The 21,240-nt window shown below is 40.4% G+C and overlaps 1 protein-coding gene across 6 annotated transcripts in view; it reads right to left on the reverse strand.

Annotated features, from left to right (window-relative positions):
- Positions 1 to 21,240, reverse strand: part of PTPRM (protein tyrosine phosphatase receptor type M) — a 749,712-nt gene that overhangs the window by 465,130 nt on the left and 263,342 nt on the right. For all 6 annotated transcript variants that reach the window (XM_036823982.1, XM_036823981.1, XM_036823980.1 and 3 more), the window contains exon 3: positions 10,581 to 10,852. In XM_036823982.1, coding sequence (XP_036679877.1) covers positions 10,581 to 10,852 — 272 coding nt within the window. The remainder of the gene's footprint in view (positions 1 to 10,580; positions 10,853 to 21,240) is intronic.

The following is a 21,240-nucleotide window of genomic DNA, read 5'->3' on the forward strand; positions in this document are numbered from 1 at the left end:
GCTTTAAGAGGAAGCTTTCCTGCTTTGCTCACCAACAGGCTGCCATTACTCTAGATAACAAGAAAGCACACATCAATAGCAGTAGTTCGTCTCAGGCAAAAACAATATGCTTTGCACTTCCTGGGGGAGCCTTGAACTCTAGCAATGACAGGGAGAAAGCCCTATCCTGGCTTGATTTGTTTCAGCTCTAATATATGGGTGGTGTTTTAAATGCCCACGTAACATTGGAGTATCATTACCAATTTTTAAAAGCGTAATTGCAATACACCAAAACAAAACCATAGACACGAATTACTTGATAGGCCTCAAAACACTGTCTTAAAAATTAAATTAAAAAATGAAAGAAAATCCAGCTCATTTAGAAGGCAAATCCTCTATAAATAAGCTAAACTACTGAGAATTTATAACACTTTTGTATTCCAACCTGACTCTCAGATCTCATTCTGCACAATGTCCTTTGGCATTAGCTCGATTACAGCTAAATGTTTTTATTTGTTTTTACCAAACACATACATTTTTAGGAAAAATGCCTTTGCTCTCTAGCCTAATCTAAGCTATGATTATTTGAAAAGTTGAAAGCTGAAGTGGGGGATGGGTATGATGGAATCACAGAGCCAAATTACCGTATTCTGGAATAATTTTGTCGTCACACAGTATTTAATCTTACATCACTTTCTTTTTGGTGGGGGAAATTTAGCTTAACAGAAAATATAATGAATCCTCACTATTTGCTGATTCTGAATTTGTGAATTTGTCTACTCGTTAATTTATTCAAAACCCCAAAATCAATACCTGCAAAGCATTCTTGGTCACTTGTGAACATGGACAGAGCGGCAAAGGTTGGAGTCGCCAGACACACACATCCCAGCAGAGGCTGGGCAAGGAGAAGCTCTGCCTTCCAGCTTCCCTTCTCCTGCCACTAACAAGTGTCCTTATCTTCGTCTAAATGTGTCACATTTTCACCTTTTTGTGCCTTTTATTGGCGATGCTGCTATTTAAGATGGCCCCCAGCACAATGCTGAAATGCTGTCTGGTATCACCAAGTGCAAGAAGGCTGTGATGTGTCTTACAGAGAAAACATGTGTGTTAAATAAGCTTCCTTCACACCTAAGCCTAGCACTCTTGGCCGAGTTCACTGTTAAGAATCAATGATACACATTAAATAAGGCATCTTTACAGAAACACACACAAACCAAGGTTATGTATCGATCAGTTGATGAAAGGCTTGTGACCACAGGCTCTCATCACGGGACTAATGCCCTATGTCCCCCAGAAGCAGCGGTCCAGTGTTTACTCATTTGGCGCTCAACGTGATGTTTAGAACAAAACTGTACTCGTGTGTTTGGATTCACACCGAGACCCACTTCTATCAAAGTTCTTGGTCATTGGAAGGACTCAATGCTCATTTTTGCTCTTGGTTCCCAGATATTACTGGCAGCCATGGGATGTAAAGACATGTAGACTAGAGAGAATCCATATTCTTTCAACCACTCAACAAATAACATCTCAGGAGACAAGACGGTGCAGCTCCACCATCTTTGGAGCCTTGGGGAAAAGCCACTGTCTTTCAGGTAGGAAGCAACTGGTTAAACCACTGACTAGTGCTGTTTTGTTTGCTCGTGGAAAGCCATCCTGGATCTGAGTCTGCCAAACAGGAGACGGGAAGAAGTTTAACACTGCAGCATTTCCGATGCTCCCTGCTTTAGTGAGGAGCAAAATTAGCTTTCCACGCTGCCACTTTTCTTGCCACGTATAAGCAAAGCAAAGGCATTATCTCACCAACACAAACACTCCCCACAGAAGATGGGCTGGTGGAAACTGTCAGTCCCCTAGAACAAAGGGGATTCCATGGCATCTGTCTGTCCTCCCACACAGAGCCTCGTAGTTCCTTTCTGGTTTTGGTTTAAATAAAAAGCTAAGGTGGATCATATTCACAAAAACTGATTTTTTTTTTATCCAAATAAGTTAAATAAAAAACAAAAACATAGGAAAAGAAAAGTTTCTGTAATGATGAAGAGTCAAAGCAAAACCACAAACGATAGACCTTACCAAATCAGGAACAAAGTACTGAAACCTTTGTTTATATGCACATTTTTTTTTAGCATTGTTATTTTAGGCTGTGTTAGGTCTATGTTGCTACGCACGGGCTTTCTCTAGTTACGGCAAGCAGGGGCTACTCTTCGTTGCATTGCACGGGCTGCTCATTGCCGTGGCTTCTCTTGTTGCGGAGCACGGGCTCTAGGTGCGTGGGCTTCAGTAGTTGTGGCTCAGGGGCTTAGTTGCTCTGGGGCATGTGGGATCTTCCAGGACCAGGGCTTGAACCCGTGTCCCCTGCATTGGCAGGCGGATTCTTAACCAGGAAGTCACCAGGGAAGTCCATGAACGTGTTATCAAAGTAAAGTTAAAACCTACTTTCTCTCCGTTAAAGGCATTCAAAGGATAAGATTCACAATGAAGCTAATTATCAGCGCTTTGTCTTGCTATTTAGGACATTCTGAAATGATGTCATCTATTTTTTCTACCAATAAATAACACAACTTTCTTCACTTTTGTGTTTTCCCTTTCCCTTTTGAAAAGAAGTAGTGTTCTTTTCCAGTCTTTTCTAATCATGGCTCAAATGCCCATTCTATAAAATGGGATATGTAAGAAAATTAAGGCAGAGGGGAAAAAAATAGGAAAGTGATAAGGAAAAGTGCTCAGAAGCAAGAAGCGACAGACCACAGAGAAGTGGAAGATGTTCACCCAGAAGAAGGACTTGTCCTTGATCATCAAATAACAAATACAAACTGAGAAGGAAACCCAGAGACATGGTAAGATTTTCAAAATAAATATATAAAATATTATCTTCGAAGATACGAAACTGTCACGTGACTCCCTCTGCTTCTTCCTAAATGCAGCTCTGAGTCTGTAGTAAAGTGACAGCCTCACATGTCCTCACTGATTTCTTAAAACTCATCTTTTTTAAGCACAAAATGCAGATGACAGGAGTACCTGCTTAGAATAGCTTTCCTGCTAGAGACAGGGTTCTATTTCACTGCCACATCTAATTCCCCGTGTCCTCCTAGAGGGACGAAGCAATTCGATTGTCTTGCACTTGGTACAAAGCAATTCAATGGTCACACACTTGGAATAACGGCCATAAGCTAAGGAATTTATGGAGTCAGGGAATGCTCTCTTTTTCCATCAGTACATATCAGGATTTCCCAAGGTGCTCCAGGGAACACTGGACTTGAGATGCTCTGCTAAAGCCAAACGGATGTGCACGCTCCAGCCAGGCACCTGCACCTGCCATGTGTCACCCGGGGAGATGCAGAAACGCTCCCGGGCTCTGAAAGGCCTGGCAGTACAGAATGTGTTCTGCTTCGCTTAAATCAGTGCTTCTTCCCATTTGGTTGACCGGTGCCTTTTAACCTTCCTTGGAACACAGTTTGGAAAACACTCACCCATGCAGATCTTAAACACTGTCTCTGGGCAGCAAATGCCTGCCGAGCTGCTGCCACTCAGCGTGGCTTACGTGACCTTCTAATAAAATAAGTGGGCTGAAGGCCGGTCCAGCAAAGACCTGCCGTGCAGGAGTCCAGGTGGGAGTGTGATGGGAAGGGGTGGGAAAGATCAAGTATCTCCGATTCCCTCACCCCTCATCCACCAGGAAAGATGGCAGATGGGTAAAGGGTAAATCTTGGCTTAGCCTCCCCGAAGTGCTGGCCCCTTGATAAGCTCAGTGCACAGAGAATTGAGAGCACGGATCCACGCCTCCTCTCCTGCCAGGCCCTTCGGTGCAACCAGAAGGCCAGTATCTTCCCTGACTTTACCTTCCCATCCCTCTTGTCACTGCCCACAGCCTGGCATAACACCTTTATTGAGGGGCCAGGGGGAGGGATTTCAAGGCCACCTGTGCATTTTTTCCTTTTCAAAGCAACCATTTGTATGAAAGATCACTGCCCTCCTGGCCTCCAACAGGACTCAGAATCACTATCTCCAAAAGCAGGGAGAAAGGCAGTGAGTGTGGGGTTCCAGGGGCGTCTCTGGGTGCAGGTGGGGTTAAGAACCCAGAAGAATCCATCAGAGGCCTCAGAAACTTGCAGGTGGATAAGAGGAGAGAGGAGGGGAGAAGAAACAGAATCAATGTGAAATATTTTTTTAATCAGCACAGTAAAGTAAAAGGGTGCTTGTGAGAGGAAAATGCTATTCCTAAAAGGGCAAAAGGCAGTGTCTAAATCAAAGGAAGCAGGTGTTACAGCCCAGGTGCCCTGGTGAAAGCAGGTAGCCCGCACTTATGCTGCCACCCAGAAGAGGGGCAGGTTCTACGTCACAGCAGTTAGAACAAACACTAATTAAGTAATTAAATACATGTTAATCACCAGATACTTGACAATTTATGTGTTAATGAACAGTAATTAACCTGCAATTAGCTGTATTCCATGCAGATTACCGTTGTGATGTGTACTGGTAGAATATTATTTTCCCATAAATAGGGAAAGCTCCATAAAGTGGCAAGAACACTTTACTCTGCTAAGAACCATTTTGAAACTCTACACATGCTAATCTAGGTCATGTTAACAGAAAGGTTATAAAAACAAAGAGATGCCCAAGAGAACCCACTATGTTTATCCAAAGTACATAGTGCAGTGGTGTTTGGTTGCACCAAAAACCTCCCCAAATCCAACAATTTACAAGACTCAGACTCTGACCAAGATGAGAATCAACTCAGTATCTTGCAGCCAAAGATGAGGGAGAAATGGACATTCTTGACAAGAGCATGGGAGGATCAGGAACAGGACAGACAGAAGGAACCCAGCCCAGCACCCCCGTTCCCGGTCCCCCCCCAGAGCACCTGCTCCCCAAGTGTAGGCAGAGTGCCCAGAGCACCACGATAGCAGTTCCAGGGCTAACATGCTAGAATGTTCTGGCGGGAAAGCCCTTGGTTCATCCCGTTTCATCCACTGTTTCACTGAAGGATTTGTTCCCAGAACCCTTTTTCATTGCATACCTTCTGCCATCGCACCAAACACACTTAAGGAGTGACTTAGCAGGAGAAAGCACTCAACTATTACCTGCTTCCCTTTTTTCTGTTTTCCACACATCTGAATCTCCATAAACTACCACCATTTATTGAGAGGCCAGCATATTCAAAATGTGTTCTTTCATCCATCTTCACACCCTGCCCTGTCTTTATATTTAGTCCCGTAATTAGGAAGGCTCAGTAAATTTAAGCTGCCCAAGCTTATAAGTAAACAGGGCTCATATTCAAATCCAGTTCTGTCTGATGCAAAGCATATGTTCTTTTACTACAGTATGATGCCGCTCATTTACAAGCAATACTGTAATATGAGATCTTTTAAGACTTAATTCATCAATCTTAATTCATTAGATCAAAACTACTTTACAAAGTGTGAAGAGCATCTTATAAAGTACTATATGAATATAAAATATTTTAATATACTAGTATTTCAAGCATGTGTTCACTCTACATTAATTTTTTAGATCTCTGTCACGTATCTTGCAGCCTAAATACTAATGGGACGTCTGGGGGAAGCAGAGTCCCTGTGTTATCACCTCCTTTAAATGTCCATGTCCTATTATCTTGTCCTCAGCTTTTGGTCCCAGAAACAGCCTATGTGTATACTAAGAATGCATCATTTGGATACTGACTTTTATGAACTATGTTCATAAAAGAAAATGTCACAGGCATGCACGTACACGTGATACCAGAAAAATAATTTTGTGTATTTTGCAATTAGAAATATAATAGTCACCTAAAGCAGAAGCACATCCTCAGGCTAGTACAAAACTCCTGATGGAGAAATCTTTCTGGGAAATTGATTTAAAAGTAGATGACTCCTGCATAACTCAGGTTTTTACGAACATCAGGATATGACAGCCATTTCCTTAGTAAGGGTGTGCTCGCCCCACAGGCGCAACGGGGAAGCCCCCATCCAGGGCAGTGCTGCCTGAACACGGACAACTGATTTTTCCAGCTTTTTTTCTGATCACCTCCAGTTCAGCTGACATCTTGCGCCAAGGGTGGAAATAGGATTGGTAGGTATTTTCCTTCCTCTCCACCTGTTAATACAATGTATTTTTCTTATGCCAACTGGGAACATCATTCAAGTCTTACATGGTGATTTTAAGGTCTATCTCAGCATTTGGGAAATTTCCTGCTGACATCTCTCTTGTATCATCTACTGAGTGCCATTTATCTAAAAGTTTATGTTACTATTAGGGTAATGACTTCACTATGTTTACTGCCCAGCAGATAAAGGGGAGAAAAGAGGGAAGTACAACCTTAACTATGCCTGTAAAACGTGAAAGACTGAGGCTTGGTTAGACTCCTTGGGAATTAAATGAACAAATGCATTTTCAGTGGATCCAGATGCTTAACAAACTTTGATCACCAGGTTCTTAAACATTTAGCAACACTGGTTTAAAGAATCTCTGCAAATCCACCTTTAAACCCAGAGTATGAAACTATGAATCACCCAGTGATCCAAAAAGCTATAATGAGAACTACATTCCAGTTGAATATGGTAAAGTCAGGTACTGCTCAGCGATGTGAGAGGTCACAGTGAGGAGCAGGAGAGTTTGGGGGTGAGGGTCAGAGGCTCACAATTGGGAAGGCAAAATATTTTATTCAAAAGAGCCCAAGAAAGGAAGAATTCACTGACAATGACAATGGTCTGATATACAGGATCACCTTATTTTCAGTATACAGTTGACCCTTGAACAATATGGGCTTGAACTCTGTGGGTCTACTTATATGTGGATTTTTCAATAAATACATTGGAAAATTTTTGGAGATTTGCAACAATTTGAAAAAACTCACAAACTGCATGGCCCAGATATATCGAAAAAAATTAAGAAAAAGGTATGTCATGAATGCATGAAATACATGTCAATACTAGTCTCATCTTACATAGGCATAAGGTGGGTGATATTTAATATAAAATTAATAACATTTTATAGGTTTATAGGTTAGAACAGTTTGTTTTCTTACTGTTTTATAACTTTGCTTTCAAAGAATTTCATTACCTTACACCCCTCTCTCTAGTAATTGAAGAAACTATCAGCCTACCATCAACAGGTAGGTGTTTTTATTAATGTAACAATGTTTCCAATACTGTATTATGAATATGACATAATACTGTGTGCCATAAAAATTTGATAACAATTCATTCATTGGTATATAGGCTAGGCTATGAAGAAGCAACTGTATGGATTGTGTGAGGTGACCGTAAATCAAACACATTGCTGCTTCTTCGTTATCGATGCATGAATTGTTACAACTGTAAATAAATATGAGTTTACTTTTCACATTATCTTTTCATTATTGTTATCTCGTGTTAGTAATACGTATAACATCTATGGTGTTTGTTTCATATAAGACACTGTTGATGTAGGTACTGACAGGTGATTCATCTTATAAACAGATGATGTAAACTTAATGTATCAATAAATACAGTACAGTACCATAAATGTATTTTCTCTTCCTTATGATTTTCTTAATAACATTTTCTCTTCTTTAGCTTATTTTACTGTAAGAATATAGTATATAATACACATAACACACAGAATATGTGCTAATTGACTTTTCATGTTATCGGTGAGGCTTCTGGTCAACAGTGGGCTATCAGTGGTTAAGTCTGGGCGGAGTCAAAAGTTACACATGGATTTTCAACTGTGTGTGTGTTGGGGGTCAGCACCCTTAAGCGCCACACTATTCAAGGGCCAACTGTAGTTTGATAATTCCTTTTAAAGGCCGATCTCCTGAGACTGTTGATAAATTAAATCATTCCTTTAGTTCTGACTGTCTGAGCCAGGTGTGTTCAAGGCTATTATGGGCTGAGTGCTGTGTCCCCTTCAAATTCATATGTTGAAGCCCCAACCCCCACGGTGATGGAATTGGGAGATGGAGCATCAGAGAGGTGATTATGCTTAGCTGAGGCAATGAGGGTGGAGCCCCCGTAATGGGATTAGTGCCCTTATAAGAAGAGGAAGAGAGACCAGGGCTCTCTCTGCTGCACACATGGGGAGGTCATCTGAGCACACAACAAGAAGACCAGAAGGGGCCTCCATAAGCCAGGAAGGGGGCCCTTAACAAGAACGGAATCTGAGGGCCCCTTATTTTGGACTTCTCAGCCTCCAGAGCTGAGAAATAAAGGTTTGTTGTTTAAGCCACCCAGACTGTGGGCTTTTGTTTTTCTTTTTGTCACAGCAGCTCAAGCTGACTAAGACAAAGGCAAAACAAAAATTTAAGATCTGGATTGTAGCCAGTGTCAAAACTAAATGAATGCACCAGGCTCTGGCAGCTGTGGAGCCCCACAAGGGCTCACTCCTACAGGTTTTGGGTGGGCATTGCTAAGGGGAAAGAGAAGAAGATCAGGGCAAAGTTGAGCAGGACAGAACTTCTGATCTTGTCTAGATGCCTGGAGACCAAGGAAGAGTCCAGTGCAGGTTCCAGAGGGGAACTAGCTAGGCCTTCTCTACTGTGGGAAGGTCCCCTCCAAAAGAAGTTTCTAAAAACACTCAGCCTCTTAGTCTAGTCCATCATACACAGCCTTATGAAGCCTGCCTGAGCCAAACCCACTTCCCTTGCTTCCATTTTAATCCTACAAAAGAAGAAACTTTGTCCCAAAGGCCATATTTTTGAATTATACCCTGATTGGTTATCAATATATTTATAAAAAAGAAGGATATTCAGTAAGTAGGGCATTTTCCCTCTGCAAGAAAAACTACTTTTTAACTCTTTTTTTTGTTTTATACATAAAAACAGCACATGTACATTGGGGAAAATTTAGAATATGACAGATGACAGAAAGAAAAAATTCAAGTCACTAGCTGGGGAGATACTACTTCTTAATATATTTATTTCACCATATAGTTTAATTATATGTATTATATATATAATTAATACATATTAATATTATATGTATTTATATATAATTAATTCATGTTAATATTATTAATATATTATACATATTAATATTATTAATGCATATTAATGTATAATTAATACATATTAGTACATATATTTAATTTAAAGTTGAATTTAACATACTGCTTTATGATTTTATACAGTTTTATCCACTTAAGAAAATAAGCTGAGATACATCATGAAATGATCTTTCATAACATTATTCTTAACGGTTGCAAAATGAATTTTTGTATTGAGGTAGCATAGATGAACTCATCCTCTATTGTAAGAAATGTAATACTGCTCCTGCTGTTTCATTATTATAAATACACTGCCGTGAATATCTTTGTAGCTAACTGTTTGCTACCACTTTTCATTATTTCCTTAGGATGAACTCCTAACAGTAGATTGCTAAAATTAGACTTATTTAAATATTTAACACTTTTAAAATGTATTGCCCAAGTGCACTCTAAAAGGATTTTAACAATTTACATGTGTGCTAACAGAGCTTTTACTACCCCTTCATTTCCATTTAAGAGACGTTTAAATACCAGAAATTGTTGCAGGTACGAGGGCACAAAGATAAAACAAGCACAGAATTTACAGCCCATTTATTCCCATGATCAAATCCAGGGATAGAGGAACTGGGATTGATAAATCTTCCCTAATAAACACCAAGCCTGCAAAGTGGGTTCCCGGGCGCCGATCATGCCGCTCAGATGACAAGCAGCCCTTGAGAAGACTCAGTCTTTCCTCCCTGGGTCTAGCCAAGCACCTCAATTAACCATGAGAGATGATCTTGGATACATGTTCCCGTTGGCTTCCGAGTGAGCCAAAGGAATTAAGAAAGAGAAAAGCAAAATACTGCAATTCTCTTAATGCATCCTCTTAGCTTGAAATTAACTGAGTTCTTAATGTGAAGTTATTTTTCAGAGGCTGTGGACAAAAGGAGAAAGCACACAGAACACCACCGTCACTGATTTCCCACCTTTGACGCCAAGTCGGGATGCTCTTGGGGCACAGGCCCTCTCCGAGAGGACGGACAGACCAGCGGGACCACCTTGGTACCACTTTCTAACCGCTTCTGGCCTGCACCCTTCATTTCCTTTCAGTGCCCACTCCAGGTGGGCAATGTGGTCCCAACAGAACATCCCACAGAGCAGCTCCTCCATGACAAGGACTCGGTCTACATGCCATTTTCTTCCCACTGCTGATGGGGTGGGAGCAGGGCCCTGCATCTCACCAGCTGACCTCCACTCGGGCTCACTTCCTAATGACCCATGACTCCTGAGATCCACTCATGGAAGAAGAGGCTTTTTCTTCTACCATCAAGTGCTCTGTCTCCCTGGGTCAGATGTGGCTACTTAACATAGAAAGTAAAACATCCTTGCAGACAGCATTTCCTGCCCTGCTGCAGGTGGCTGCTTTTATTTTCTTAAATAGATACATACGTAAACAAGCTTGAATGGTGCATTTTACTCATTTCTCAAGGTAATGTACAAACAAAGCCTCAATACACTCCCTATCCACGAGCATAAGCTTTCCTCACCTTGGTCTAAAAATACCAACACTTCTAATACATTCTCTGATTAGACTAATATAAAACTGATTTATAGTTTCAGAAGTTAGAGGATGCATCAAAACAGGAAATGAAAAATAAAGGGCATACCTGATAAAAGTTAGGCCAGAAAGTACTGATGGCCAGCTCTGCCCTGTTCCATGTACGGTTTGGGTCTCCAGATATATTCCAAATAGGGTTCCCCAAAGGCCCGTTATTGACCTTCACGTAGACATTGAGTAACCCGGGAGCAGAATTACTCTTGCTGGATACAAAGTAGTGAAAATCAATGCAGTGGGTGTCATTTTCTTTGAGCTGAGGTAAGAGGAGGTGGGCTCTCTGTCCCTCAGATCTCCCAGACGTGTTCACCAACATGAAGGAGCCTGCGAAAAGAAAATCAAAGGACGGTCACAACCGGAAACACTACTTCCTGCTCGTATCTGAAAAGTCACCGTCATTTCCATGGGTCGACACTGCAGTTCCACACATCTGACCTTGGCTTTGAAAGTCCCACCTCTTTCACACCTTTTCATCCCCAAAGTGCTCTCAAGGTCAGTGGGGATGGCAAATTCCCTTGATGTCACTGCAATTAGTTTCCTAAATAATAGGTATATGCATGGTTTGCAGATCTGCACTGGTCAATCTGGTGGTCACTAGCCACATGGAGTTTTTTTTTTTTAATTAATTAAAATTCTATAATATTGAGTCATATTTTAGATTCCACATATAAGTGATATCACATGGTATTTGTCTTTGTCTTTCTGACTTACTTCACTTAGTATGATAATCTCTAGGTCCATCCATGTAGCTTCAAATGCCATTATTTTGTTCTTTTTTATGGCTGAGTAATATTCCATTGTGTGAGTGTGTGTGTGTGTGTGTGTGTGTGTGTTGTGTGTCTGTGTATATATATAAAATATATTATTATATATACATCACATCTTCTTTATTCATCTGTCAATGGACATTTAGGTTGTTTCCACGTCTTGGCTATTGTGAATAGTGCTACTATGAACATAGGGGTGCATGTATTTTTTGAATTATAGTTTTGTCCGGATATATGCCCAGGAGTGGAATTGCTGGAGCATATGGAGGAGGGATGGACTGGGAACTTGGGGTTGGTAGATGAAAATTATTACATATGGAATGGATAACAACAAGGTCCTACTATATAGCACAGGGAACTATATTCAAAATCCTGGGATAAATCATCATGGAAAATAATATGAAAAAGAATATACATATGGATAACTGAGCCACTTTGCTGTATAGCAGAAATTAACACAACACTGTAAATCAACTAGACTTCAATAAAAAAAAAAGATGAATTAAAAAAAATTCAGCACCTGGATAAAAAAAAAAAGTTTTGTAATATTGAAAGTGTAGGTCCTCAGCCCCAGGAACCACATTTCAAGCACTCAATAGCCACATGGGGCCAGTTGCTACCATACTGGGCTGCACAGATATTGAACTTTTCCATCATCTCTAAACAACACTATTCTACAATGGTACCACCACTGAGTAATCACAGACACTCTGAGATTCTCATATAATCTAGAGAAAGGGAACAGATTGTTCTGGTTGGTGGAATCTTAGAAAATTGGCCCGATGATGCTCCTTGTCATCAATATAACATGATTTTCTTGCAGCTCAGCACCCATCCCCCCACTACTGTCACAACTGGCTTCTCCTTGACTAGGGGTGTTCTCATAATGGGGGGATGGCGGAGTTTACCCATCAATGGTTGTGCCCATGGGGGACAGTCGTTCAAGTCTCTTGTGAGCTCCTTGTTTTCAACTGTTCATCCAGGGCACTAACCCACCCATGAGTGCTGAAGAGTTTCCAGATGGATTCAAGCTTCCCAGATACCCTGACCTTGGGAAAGGTCACTTGGACCTTCCCCATGCCTAAGATCACCAGAAATAGCAACTAAAATAAATATATGAATTTTATATATCACATAAAGAAAGGTAAATCAAAATGTTCTAAGATGAACGGGAAAACAGGTCATTACAAGCCTTCTTTAGCAGAGAGGAAAAAACGTATGGAAATTCTGAGGGGGAAGTACAACTAAATTTGGAAAATAAATATAAAAAAAAATACTACTCAGGGTGGTTGGACTCATGGTTTCTACGGCATGAAGAGACTATTACCCTCAGTTGAGTATTCCTTTAAAAACGTCCCTCATTGTGAACCATAATTTTCAAGGAGGTGTGTGTATGCACGTTTGTGGGTATACATATTTTAGTAAACACCCACACATATCTATAAGGATACATACACAATCTTAGAAAAAGTGTGGAAATTTTCTCTCATCTACAAGCTGTGATTTCCTAAAGAGCAAAATGAGAAGACTACTTTTCCCAGGGAATTATTAGGAGGACTAAATAAAAACCAGGAATGTAGATATATCCTTTATAAATTAATAGACTATTGTTAAGGGATGAATATTACAAAATGTTTGCTTCTGGCTATTACCTCTCAGGGCCCCTTCATGAGATCAGCTAGTGTTAATGCCATGTAAGGAAAATAGGAACAGAGAGATGAGGACGCATCTTATCCAGGCTTTAGGATGAGTCAGTGGTGAAATCAGAACTTGGAGCCTCTGGGTTTCCAGCCCATTACTCATCCTGCTACACTCCAATAACTCCACATTTCTTCATGCGCCATTTGAGCACATATGGAGAAAACAAACCCTTTCATGACAGTGAAGGAAAATTATGGGAGCTATCTGAAAATAACAGCAATTTTTCAAGAGACGAATGTTACGCACCTGGAAATATGAAAGTCAAGCCACAAGGGAAGGGTTATTGTGGAACATGTATTTCAGTAATAAGGAAGAACTGCAAATGTGATTTAAGAAAGAGTTGGGGACAGAGAGAGGGATTATGTGACAAGAGAATATCACTGCAGTGATTTGGGTTAGCTATGCTCTACAAAATGTGAAAAAAAAAGCTCTTCAAAATACACAGGGTGGACCAACCCCATCACAAATTGAAAGAGGGCAGTTGGTGTTTATAACATGAGTTAAAAATTATACTCTGTCGCTTTTAGTAAAATATAAGTGTATTTATTCCACATTCAATCATTTGGGGCTCTGGCATCTGCAACATAGTTGCAATGTAGAATATGCCCTGATGGGGCTAAGGCATGAGTCGGCCTTGAAGCCAACTCTGAATCACCAAAAGCTTTAGTATTGTCACTCTGCCAAGAATATTACTTCTTGGAGTGTTTCCATCACTTAAACTTGGGCGACCAGAGATGGTAAATATGGCAATATGCATAGGAGAGCAAAAGTAGGTTTCCTGCATCCTGGAAAGTCTAGTTTGGATGAAGAGTCTCTTTTCACACGTTGGTATAAACCGGGTAACATCCTACCATAGTTGTTTGGGAAATCACTGGGTTTCCCTAAAATACTATTTTCCCCAACTACACAGCCTATCCTTCAATATTTACTCACTAAGCTTCATTCTAGGACAAAATACTAATTTTTATCTTGAGGTCAAGGTGCAACTCAGGTATTTTAAGTTGCAAACACTCAAATGATCCTGATTTTTATACTTTCTCCTTTTTTTCCCCCTTTTGAACCAGAATACAGTCTATCCTGTTACAAGGCATGTTGCTGCAATGCAGATTAGCTAACAGGATTAGCAAATAGGGGAGTGACATCCATATAACACTAGAGTCCCTTCGGACCATGTGCAATTTTTTGCAGGACATTAATGTTGTAGAGCAATCAAGGCAAATTTTCTCTCCAGTAAAGGGCTACGTGATGGCCTTTCGACAAAGGTGAAACTCCTACAGAAGGGCCTTCGCTTAGGGTCAAAAGTGGCAAGAAGTTTAGTGGCTCTACAGAGCCATACCTCTTCCCGCTCTGTGAGGCTGTCTGAGAAACTGCAAGACCAGATGAAGAAGCTGTGAAGCTTCTGCTCCCCTCCTGAGTTTAGAGAGGAAAGCACGCTGATTGATGGAGATGATGAACCCGGATCATATATTTCAGCTGGCAGAGAGTGGTCTCTATCAGAAGGGAATGACTGACTCCGAGGCCCCCTCCGGTGAGAAGGAGGATGTGGAAGCCCTCAGGCACAGGGCAAAGGATGGACTCACAGGGATTCTAAGTGCCAGGCGGAAGTTAATGAGGCCAGGGTTTTTATTAGGGCTGTGACTGTTTCGTTGGTTCTCTGGCTACAAAGCTGTGTAGATTTTGAATAGTCAGCTCCATTCTTCTTACAAGATCTAGCATTTTCGGTGCATGGTTTTGTGCAATAGTCAAAGGGTTTCCAAGGACAGGTGTGTGGCGCTGGTCGAAACACCTGCTCTACTTGAACCGTCTTCCTACCTCACTGGTTCTGCCCTCTGGAAGCAGCTCCATCTAGACTGTCCCCTTGGTCACAGGCAAAGGTCCTGCCTCTAAACAGTCCAGAAAGCAATGAACAGCTCGTCAACACACAGTATTCTTTTTACTGAGGTACAGCTGCTGTACAATATTATATAAGTTACAGGTGTACAATAGAGTGATTCACAACTTTTAAAGGTTATACTCCATTTATAGTTATTGTAAAATATTAACTCTATTCCCTGTATTATACAATATACCCTTGTAGCTTATTTTATACCTTATAGTTTGTATCTCTTAATTCTGTCCCCTCCTTTCACTTCCCCCTTTCCCCCTCCCCCCAGTAATCACCAGTTTATTTTCTGTATCTGTGAGTCTGCTTCTTTTTTGTTATATTCACTAGTCTGTTGTATTTTTTAGATTCCACATATAAGTGACATCAACAGTATTTGTCTTTCTCTAATGCACACTATATTTTAGAGAAAAAGTCTCTCTTTACTGAGCACCTGTTCCCTGGGGTATAGTCCCCTGAGAAGTGTCGCTCAGCTGGTATTTCTGTGTAGCTTCACAATGAACGATTAATGCATATACAGGCATTTAGGACAGTGTTCACCATATAGCACAGGTTCAAAAATTATTGGTGATTATCATTACGATTACTATGTTGCTTCATACCTCCTAATGCCTGCTTCTCTAAATTATATGTAATTCTTCAGCATTTAGCTCTATATATTTATTTCTGCCTGCCTGTCCACAACCCTCCTGGGTCCTATCCTTTTTCACCTAAAATGGTAATGTTTAACTTCCCTTTCTTTATGGGAGAGGAACATTAGTACTGACGCTTTACAAAACCCTCAACTCGATCCATCTTGCCCCTACATTTGAGCTTTGGGAAGGAGATCTTTACTTCTGTGTGTGGTCATGAGGACTTATCACATGGTTTGAAGTACAGAAGATATTTCAGCCGGCACTCGTACTTCCTGGCAGTGCTGCACTATTGTCCTATGCTGAACGTACAGAAGAAAGTGTGAACATTTATGTTTAGCATCGTCTAGCAACTTGGAATCCTGGGGTAAATTCCCAGTTGTGTCTAAAGGGATAGCAGGTGAGATGCCTTTTAATTGTTTGAATTTATCACCTACCTACTATGGAAGGAAAGTCAACATCATAGCTGATGTTTAAAGAATTAAAAGCATTTCTATTCAATTCTAGACTATTACGTCTGCTTTGTTAAATGTCCCTTTATGGCTGAATATTTAATTTTCATCTTCTAGTTCAATGTTTGGACTGTGAGGAAATGCATTTCCAAAGAGTAATTGGGTCCCCCTTTTTGATACATCCTTACCTCAGTTTTTTTCCCTACAAAAAATACTCCAACTGGGAAAATAAATAAAAGAAATCAGAATTCAAATTAACATTGAAATTCTGTTTCTGTTCAGATAATAAACACCCTTAAGTCACCTAGTACAGAAGCGGAGAGAATATAACATTGCAGGTAAATGGAAAGATCTGCACGGAATGGAGCTGGCTTCAAAAGGGGCCGTCTCTACAGGCAGACTTGGAAGGTCTTTAAGAATCATTATTTTGGTTTCTCTGAAAAGGAGAACTCTGTTATGAGAACATGTGATGTTCGTATTCTTGAATCTTTGGGTGAATTAAATGAGCTTAATCATATCCATTGGCAAATGCATTTGATGAGCCCATCTCCCATCACTGCTGGTGATGGCGGCAATAATGACATATAATTAGCTATTCCTTCTACCCCATCATTAAAATTTGCATTGGTGTTAGAGCCTCCAGATTTTTAAAGGCTGAGGAAACTGCAAGAATTCTCCTCCAGCATTTGAGAAACTTTGTGCACCCAACAAATGCAGCAGGAAGAGAGAATTGTGTGTGTTATTCAGTACCTTTGCTGACAGAGAAGCAGCATTTTATGAAGTTTAAAGCCATTACAACTTTCACTATTTAAGCCTCTTAGTTTCAGTAAAAGCACACAGATCATTGGCTCTTCTCTCCCTTTGGCTGTTTTGTCTTCATTTTCCCCTCTACCGCCATGCCTTCAAATCGGTGGACTTAAGATCCAAAAGCTACATAAAAAGTTTACAAGTTCCACCTTTGCTAGCATATATCCAGAATCTGGGTTACAGGGCCATCCATTCTCCCTCTGACCCGTTAGATACGCCGGTTGTAACAATTCAGTTATCTAGAGCAGTGCCTCTGAAACCACTGATGATGAAGGACCAGCTTTGTAATTTTCTGCTGCAGCTCAGATCGAGTTTATGTAAAATACAATGAACATGGATTTCTAGAAAAAAGGAAATAGAAAGACATGCAAAATGCAAGCCCACATTTGTTAGCTTAAATAAACATAAACTTACTCTTAAATTCCTATAAAAATTTCTAAAGACTTGCCCTCAATTTCTATAGCAGTCCTGGACCAGGAAAATTGTGGGGACCAGCTCTGACCTGCAGAGCCCACTGAGTGGCATGCACTTAAAGTTACAATGGCTTAGCACCCCGGGTGCCCAAGAGGCATGTTTTCTAGACAGTGGAAGAAGAAGACGGAGACAGAAAAACTGAAAGAAAGGAATGGAAAAAAATTCTCTGGTTTCTTTTTTTTTTTTTTTTTAATGATTATTCTATGTTTATTTTATTTATTTTATTTATGGCTGTGTTGGGTCTTCGTTTCTGTGCGAGGGCTTTCCCTGGTTGTGGCAAGCGGGGGCCACTCCTCATCACGGTGCGCGGGCCTCTCACTATCGCGGCCTCTCTTGTAGCAGAGCACAGGTTCCAGGCGCGCAGGCTCAGTAATTGTGGCTCACGGGCCCAGCCGCCCCGCGGAATGTGGGATCTTCCCAGACCAGGGCTCGAACCCGTGTCCCCTGCATTGGCAGGCAGATTCTCAACCACTGCACCACCAGGGAAGCCCAATTCTCTGGTTTCTTAAGCCAGAGATAACAGTCATCAAGTTAAGCCCTTTGACTATGACAGAAAGTGGTACAAGAAAATGAAAAGGAAGAGTGGGACGCAAGTGGACACACAGAGAAGAGACAGACTCAACTATGGTGAATGGAATTGAAAAAGAACCGGTTTCAAGGCAAGGAGAAAAGAAGAGAGCTGGTGGGCAAGGCACACGGAGGTCACCATATACCTGGGCTGTTCTTAAGGAATAGAGAATGCAGGGAAGTAAGATGTGCAGTTAGTGCTCAGGCCAACTCATTAAATTCTCCCAATAGTAAAGACTGGAAGAAACGCAAAGAAGTCCTTAACTCACCAAAGTGGCCCATTGACAGCATCTGATAGAGCTGGGGCGACTTTGAATTTTTTACATTCAAGCTCCGGAGGTAACGCCCCAAAAACAATATTTCTCAAACATTTTCACCATAATTCATTGTATCAAACAGACAGCATGCTGCAAGGCAGCATACGTGTGTGCAAACACACAAACACACACATATTCGGACAAAACTCTCATGAAAAAAATGCATCACTATGTTTCTTACCATGTGTGTCTGTGCATTATACTCACATTTCCTATTCTACCCTATTTCATCTTGCAACATAAATAAGTCAATGAACGTTGGATATGACCCACAACTGATTTCATAGCCCAAGACCGCTTTAAGGCCGTACTTTAAGGCCCACCAGTATCCCCAAATCAATAAGATCTAACCTGTGCTCTGCCTCCTCAGTGAGAAAGCTTTTTCTTTCCAATGTGTAATTTTAAATTTGATCTTATCCCTCAAATATCATAATACCAAAATACTATATCCCTCCTCCTGCTCCCTCAGCCAGTATAACAATGGTGCTAAAGACAACGTCTTTTCTGATGAGAAACCTTGTGAAATAGGGAAGATGAAGACTGTGGAGAAATAAATGAACTCGGGAACAAAGCTCTAAGGGAACAAAACCTCTGCGGGGAGGTGCCACCAGCACTTTAAAAGCACTTATTAGCACCCATTTCAGCCTGATGAAACCTCCTTCTCCACGGCCACACTCCAGTTCTGCAGACCAGGCATCAAGCATCCTTCCTTTTTCGAAGGGCCTTTTCTGCGCCTCTTTCGAAAATGTCACCCGAGCACGAATGTGAAATACGTATTTCGCAACCACTAGAGAAGAAAACTTTTAATAAAAAAAATTCTCTCTTCATCCAGATGCCCTCTGTCCCTTTCTATTTTTCCCCTCTCTCTTCTTGCCTTCCTTGTGGATTCTCAATAATTACTGAGCTAGAAGAACATCTGTTAGTTGCAATGATTTTTGCCATGTTCCTAGAACTCTGGTGAAAATACAGTAAGATGGCAAAGAAGCAACACCATCCCACAGGGAAGCTCAAGCTATACTCTCCAACTGCACGATCTCTTCCCTCCTGAAGAGTCCAGTACGTGCTCTCAGCAGGAGGGAAGCTGGGGACTCCTGTGGCCCGGCCTTCTTGCATGTCATACTGGCTAGTAAAAGGCACTCTGTGCTCCCCAAGGGAATTCTGCATCAATCTAGGTGCTATAAAATTAATAATAAGCATAGTTCAACTATTTACAATAGCCCGGACATGGAAGCAACCTAAATGTCCATTGACAGATGAATGGATAAAGAAGATGTGGTATATATCAATATATAAAATGGAATATTACTCAACCATAAAAAAAGAATGGAATAATGCCATTTGCAGCAATAGGGATGGACCTAGAGATGATCATACTAAGTGAAGTAAATCAGACAGAGAAAGACAAATATCACATGATATCACTTGTATGTGGAATCTAAAAAAAAATGATACAAATGAACTTACTTACAAAACAGAAATAGACTCACAGACATAGAAAACGAACTTATGGTTACCAAAGGGGAAAGGGGGAGAGGGACAAGTTAGGATTAACAGATACACACTCATATATATAAAATAGATAATCAATAAGGACCTACTGCATAGCCCAGGGAACTACATTCAACATCTCATAATAACCTACAACAGAAAAGAATCTGAAAAAGAATACATATATATATATATGTATAACTGAATCACTTTGCTGTATACCTGAGACATTATAAATCAACTATACGTCAATAAAAAAATAATTAAAAAAAATAATAAGCATAGCTCACACCTAAAATGTATATAAAACACTTGCTTCAGGACATTTAAATTAAATGCCTCAAAGATAATGCAATTGTTAATTTAGTGATTCATAGGATAACTGAATGGGTATTTTTATTCTTTATTACTCTTAGAAATACTGAGGTGATCAAAAGATATTAATTTGCCTTAACTAGTCATTTTTAGCCATGGCAGGACTCATCTGATACATTATGTACTGATCATTTTGAGAACTACAAACAACAAAACTTGGACCGATTCTTCCAGCAAGAACCTCACAGCTAGGCTGTCTATCGTATTAGAAATATTTTGAATTGAGCACAGAAACAAAAAAAATTTACAGGTTAACAAATCAGATCTATTAAGGTCACCAATATTTACATAACTGCAGCCTGAAGTGGCTGTAAAATGTGTGGGTTTACAACCTAGAACCGTCAACCAGAAACTCTTAAAAAAAAAAAGAGTTTTGAGACACAGTTATCATATGAGAGACAAAGCAGGAAGGAAGAGGTTTCTGGAAAACAGAAGAAACCCTGGGGGTTCCATTGAGAGAAGTAATGTCTCTCCTTCCATAAGAAAAGTGATGCTTTAAGGAGAACTCACTTGTATTCTAGTGTGTCATCTAGACAAACCACTTTAATGACTTAGCTGGAAAATACTAGGTGTGTGCTTTATAATTTATAAGTAAAGAACAAACACGTTTTAACTATCTGACGACGCTAATGACCGTATCTCAGCAAATGAGCCCCAGGTACGAGGATGGGGAAGTGACAGGTAGTCTGGTTAGAATGTTCTCAAGAGGCTGCTTAATTTCCCATGTAAGTCAGGCTTTTTATCAATTGACGGCTTTAGAAAAGAGTTCATTTTTGTTCTAAGTCTCAAATGACATAAGCCATCACAATAGAAGCTTCTGCTTATTTTTTCCCTAAGCTACTGTTAATTTAGATATTTTTTTTTTTTGCACGTGTGTCTGGTGATAGTCTGCCTACCAACTAAACTATGTCTTGTTTCTAGAAGACATTACAAACAAAAAAACAAAATAAAACAAACAAACAAAAAAAGATTTTAAGAAGGCATTACACAGTAAGCTTCTATATGAAATATGAACCAAACCGAAATATTTTAAAAGTGCATCATATTTGACATTTTCAGCTTAAGGAGTCACCCTTTGCCATAAAAAAATTCGTTCTCCAAGAAACTCCAAGGGTTCTGTTAACATCCCCAGATGGGAGCTCCCCATATTCCTGAAGAGGAAGCAAAAGATTTTGCATGAGATGTTTCATTAGCCTGGCTGGGGTCAGAAGGCGGAGCCCAGCAGGCATTCGTGGGATCATAGGGCAGAA

The sequence above is a fragment of the Balaenoptera musculus genome, chromosome 14 (assembly GCF_009873245.2).
Source record: "Balaenoptera musculus isolate JJ_BM4_2016_0621 chromosome 14, mBalMus1.pri.v3, whole genome shotgun sequence".
NCBI lineage: Eukaryota > Metazoa > Chordata > Mammalia > Artiodactyla > Balaenopteridae > Balaenoptera > Balaenoptera musculus.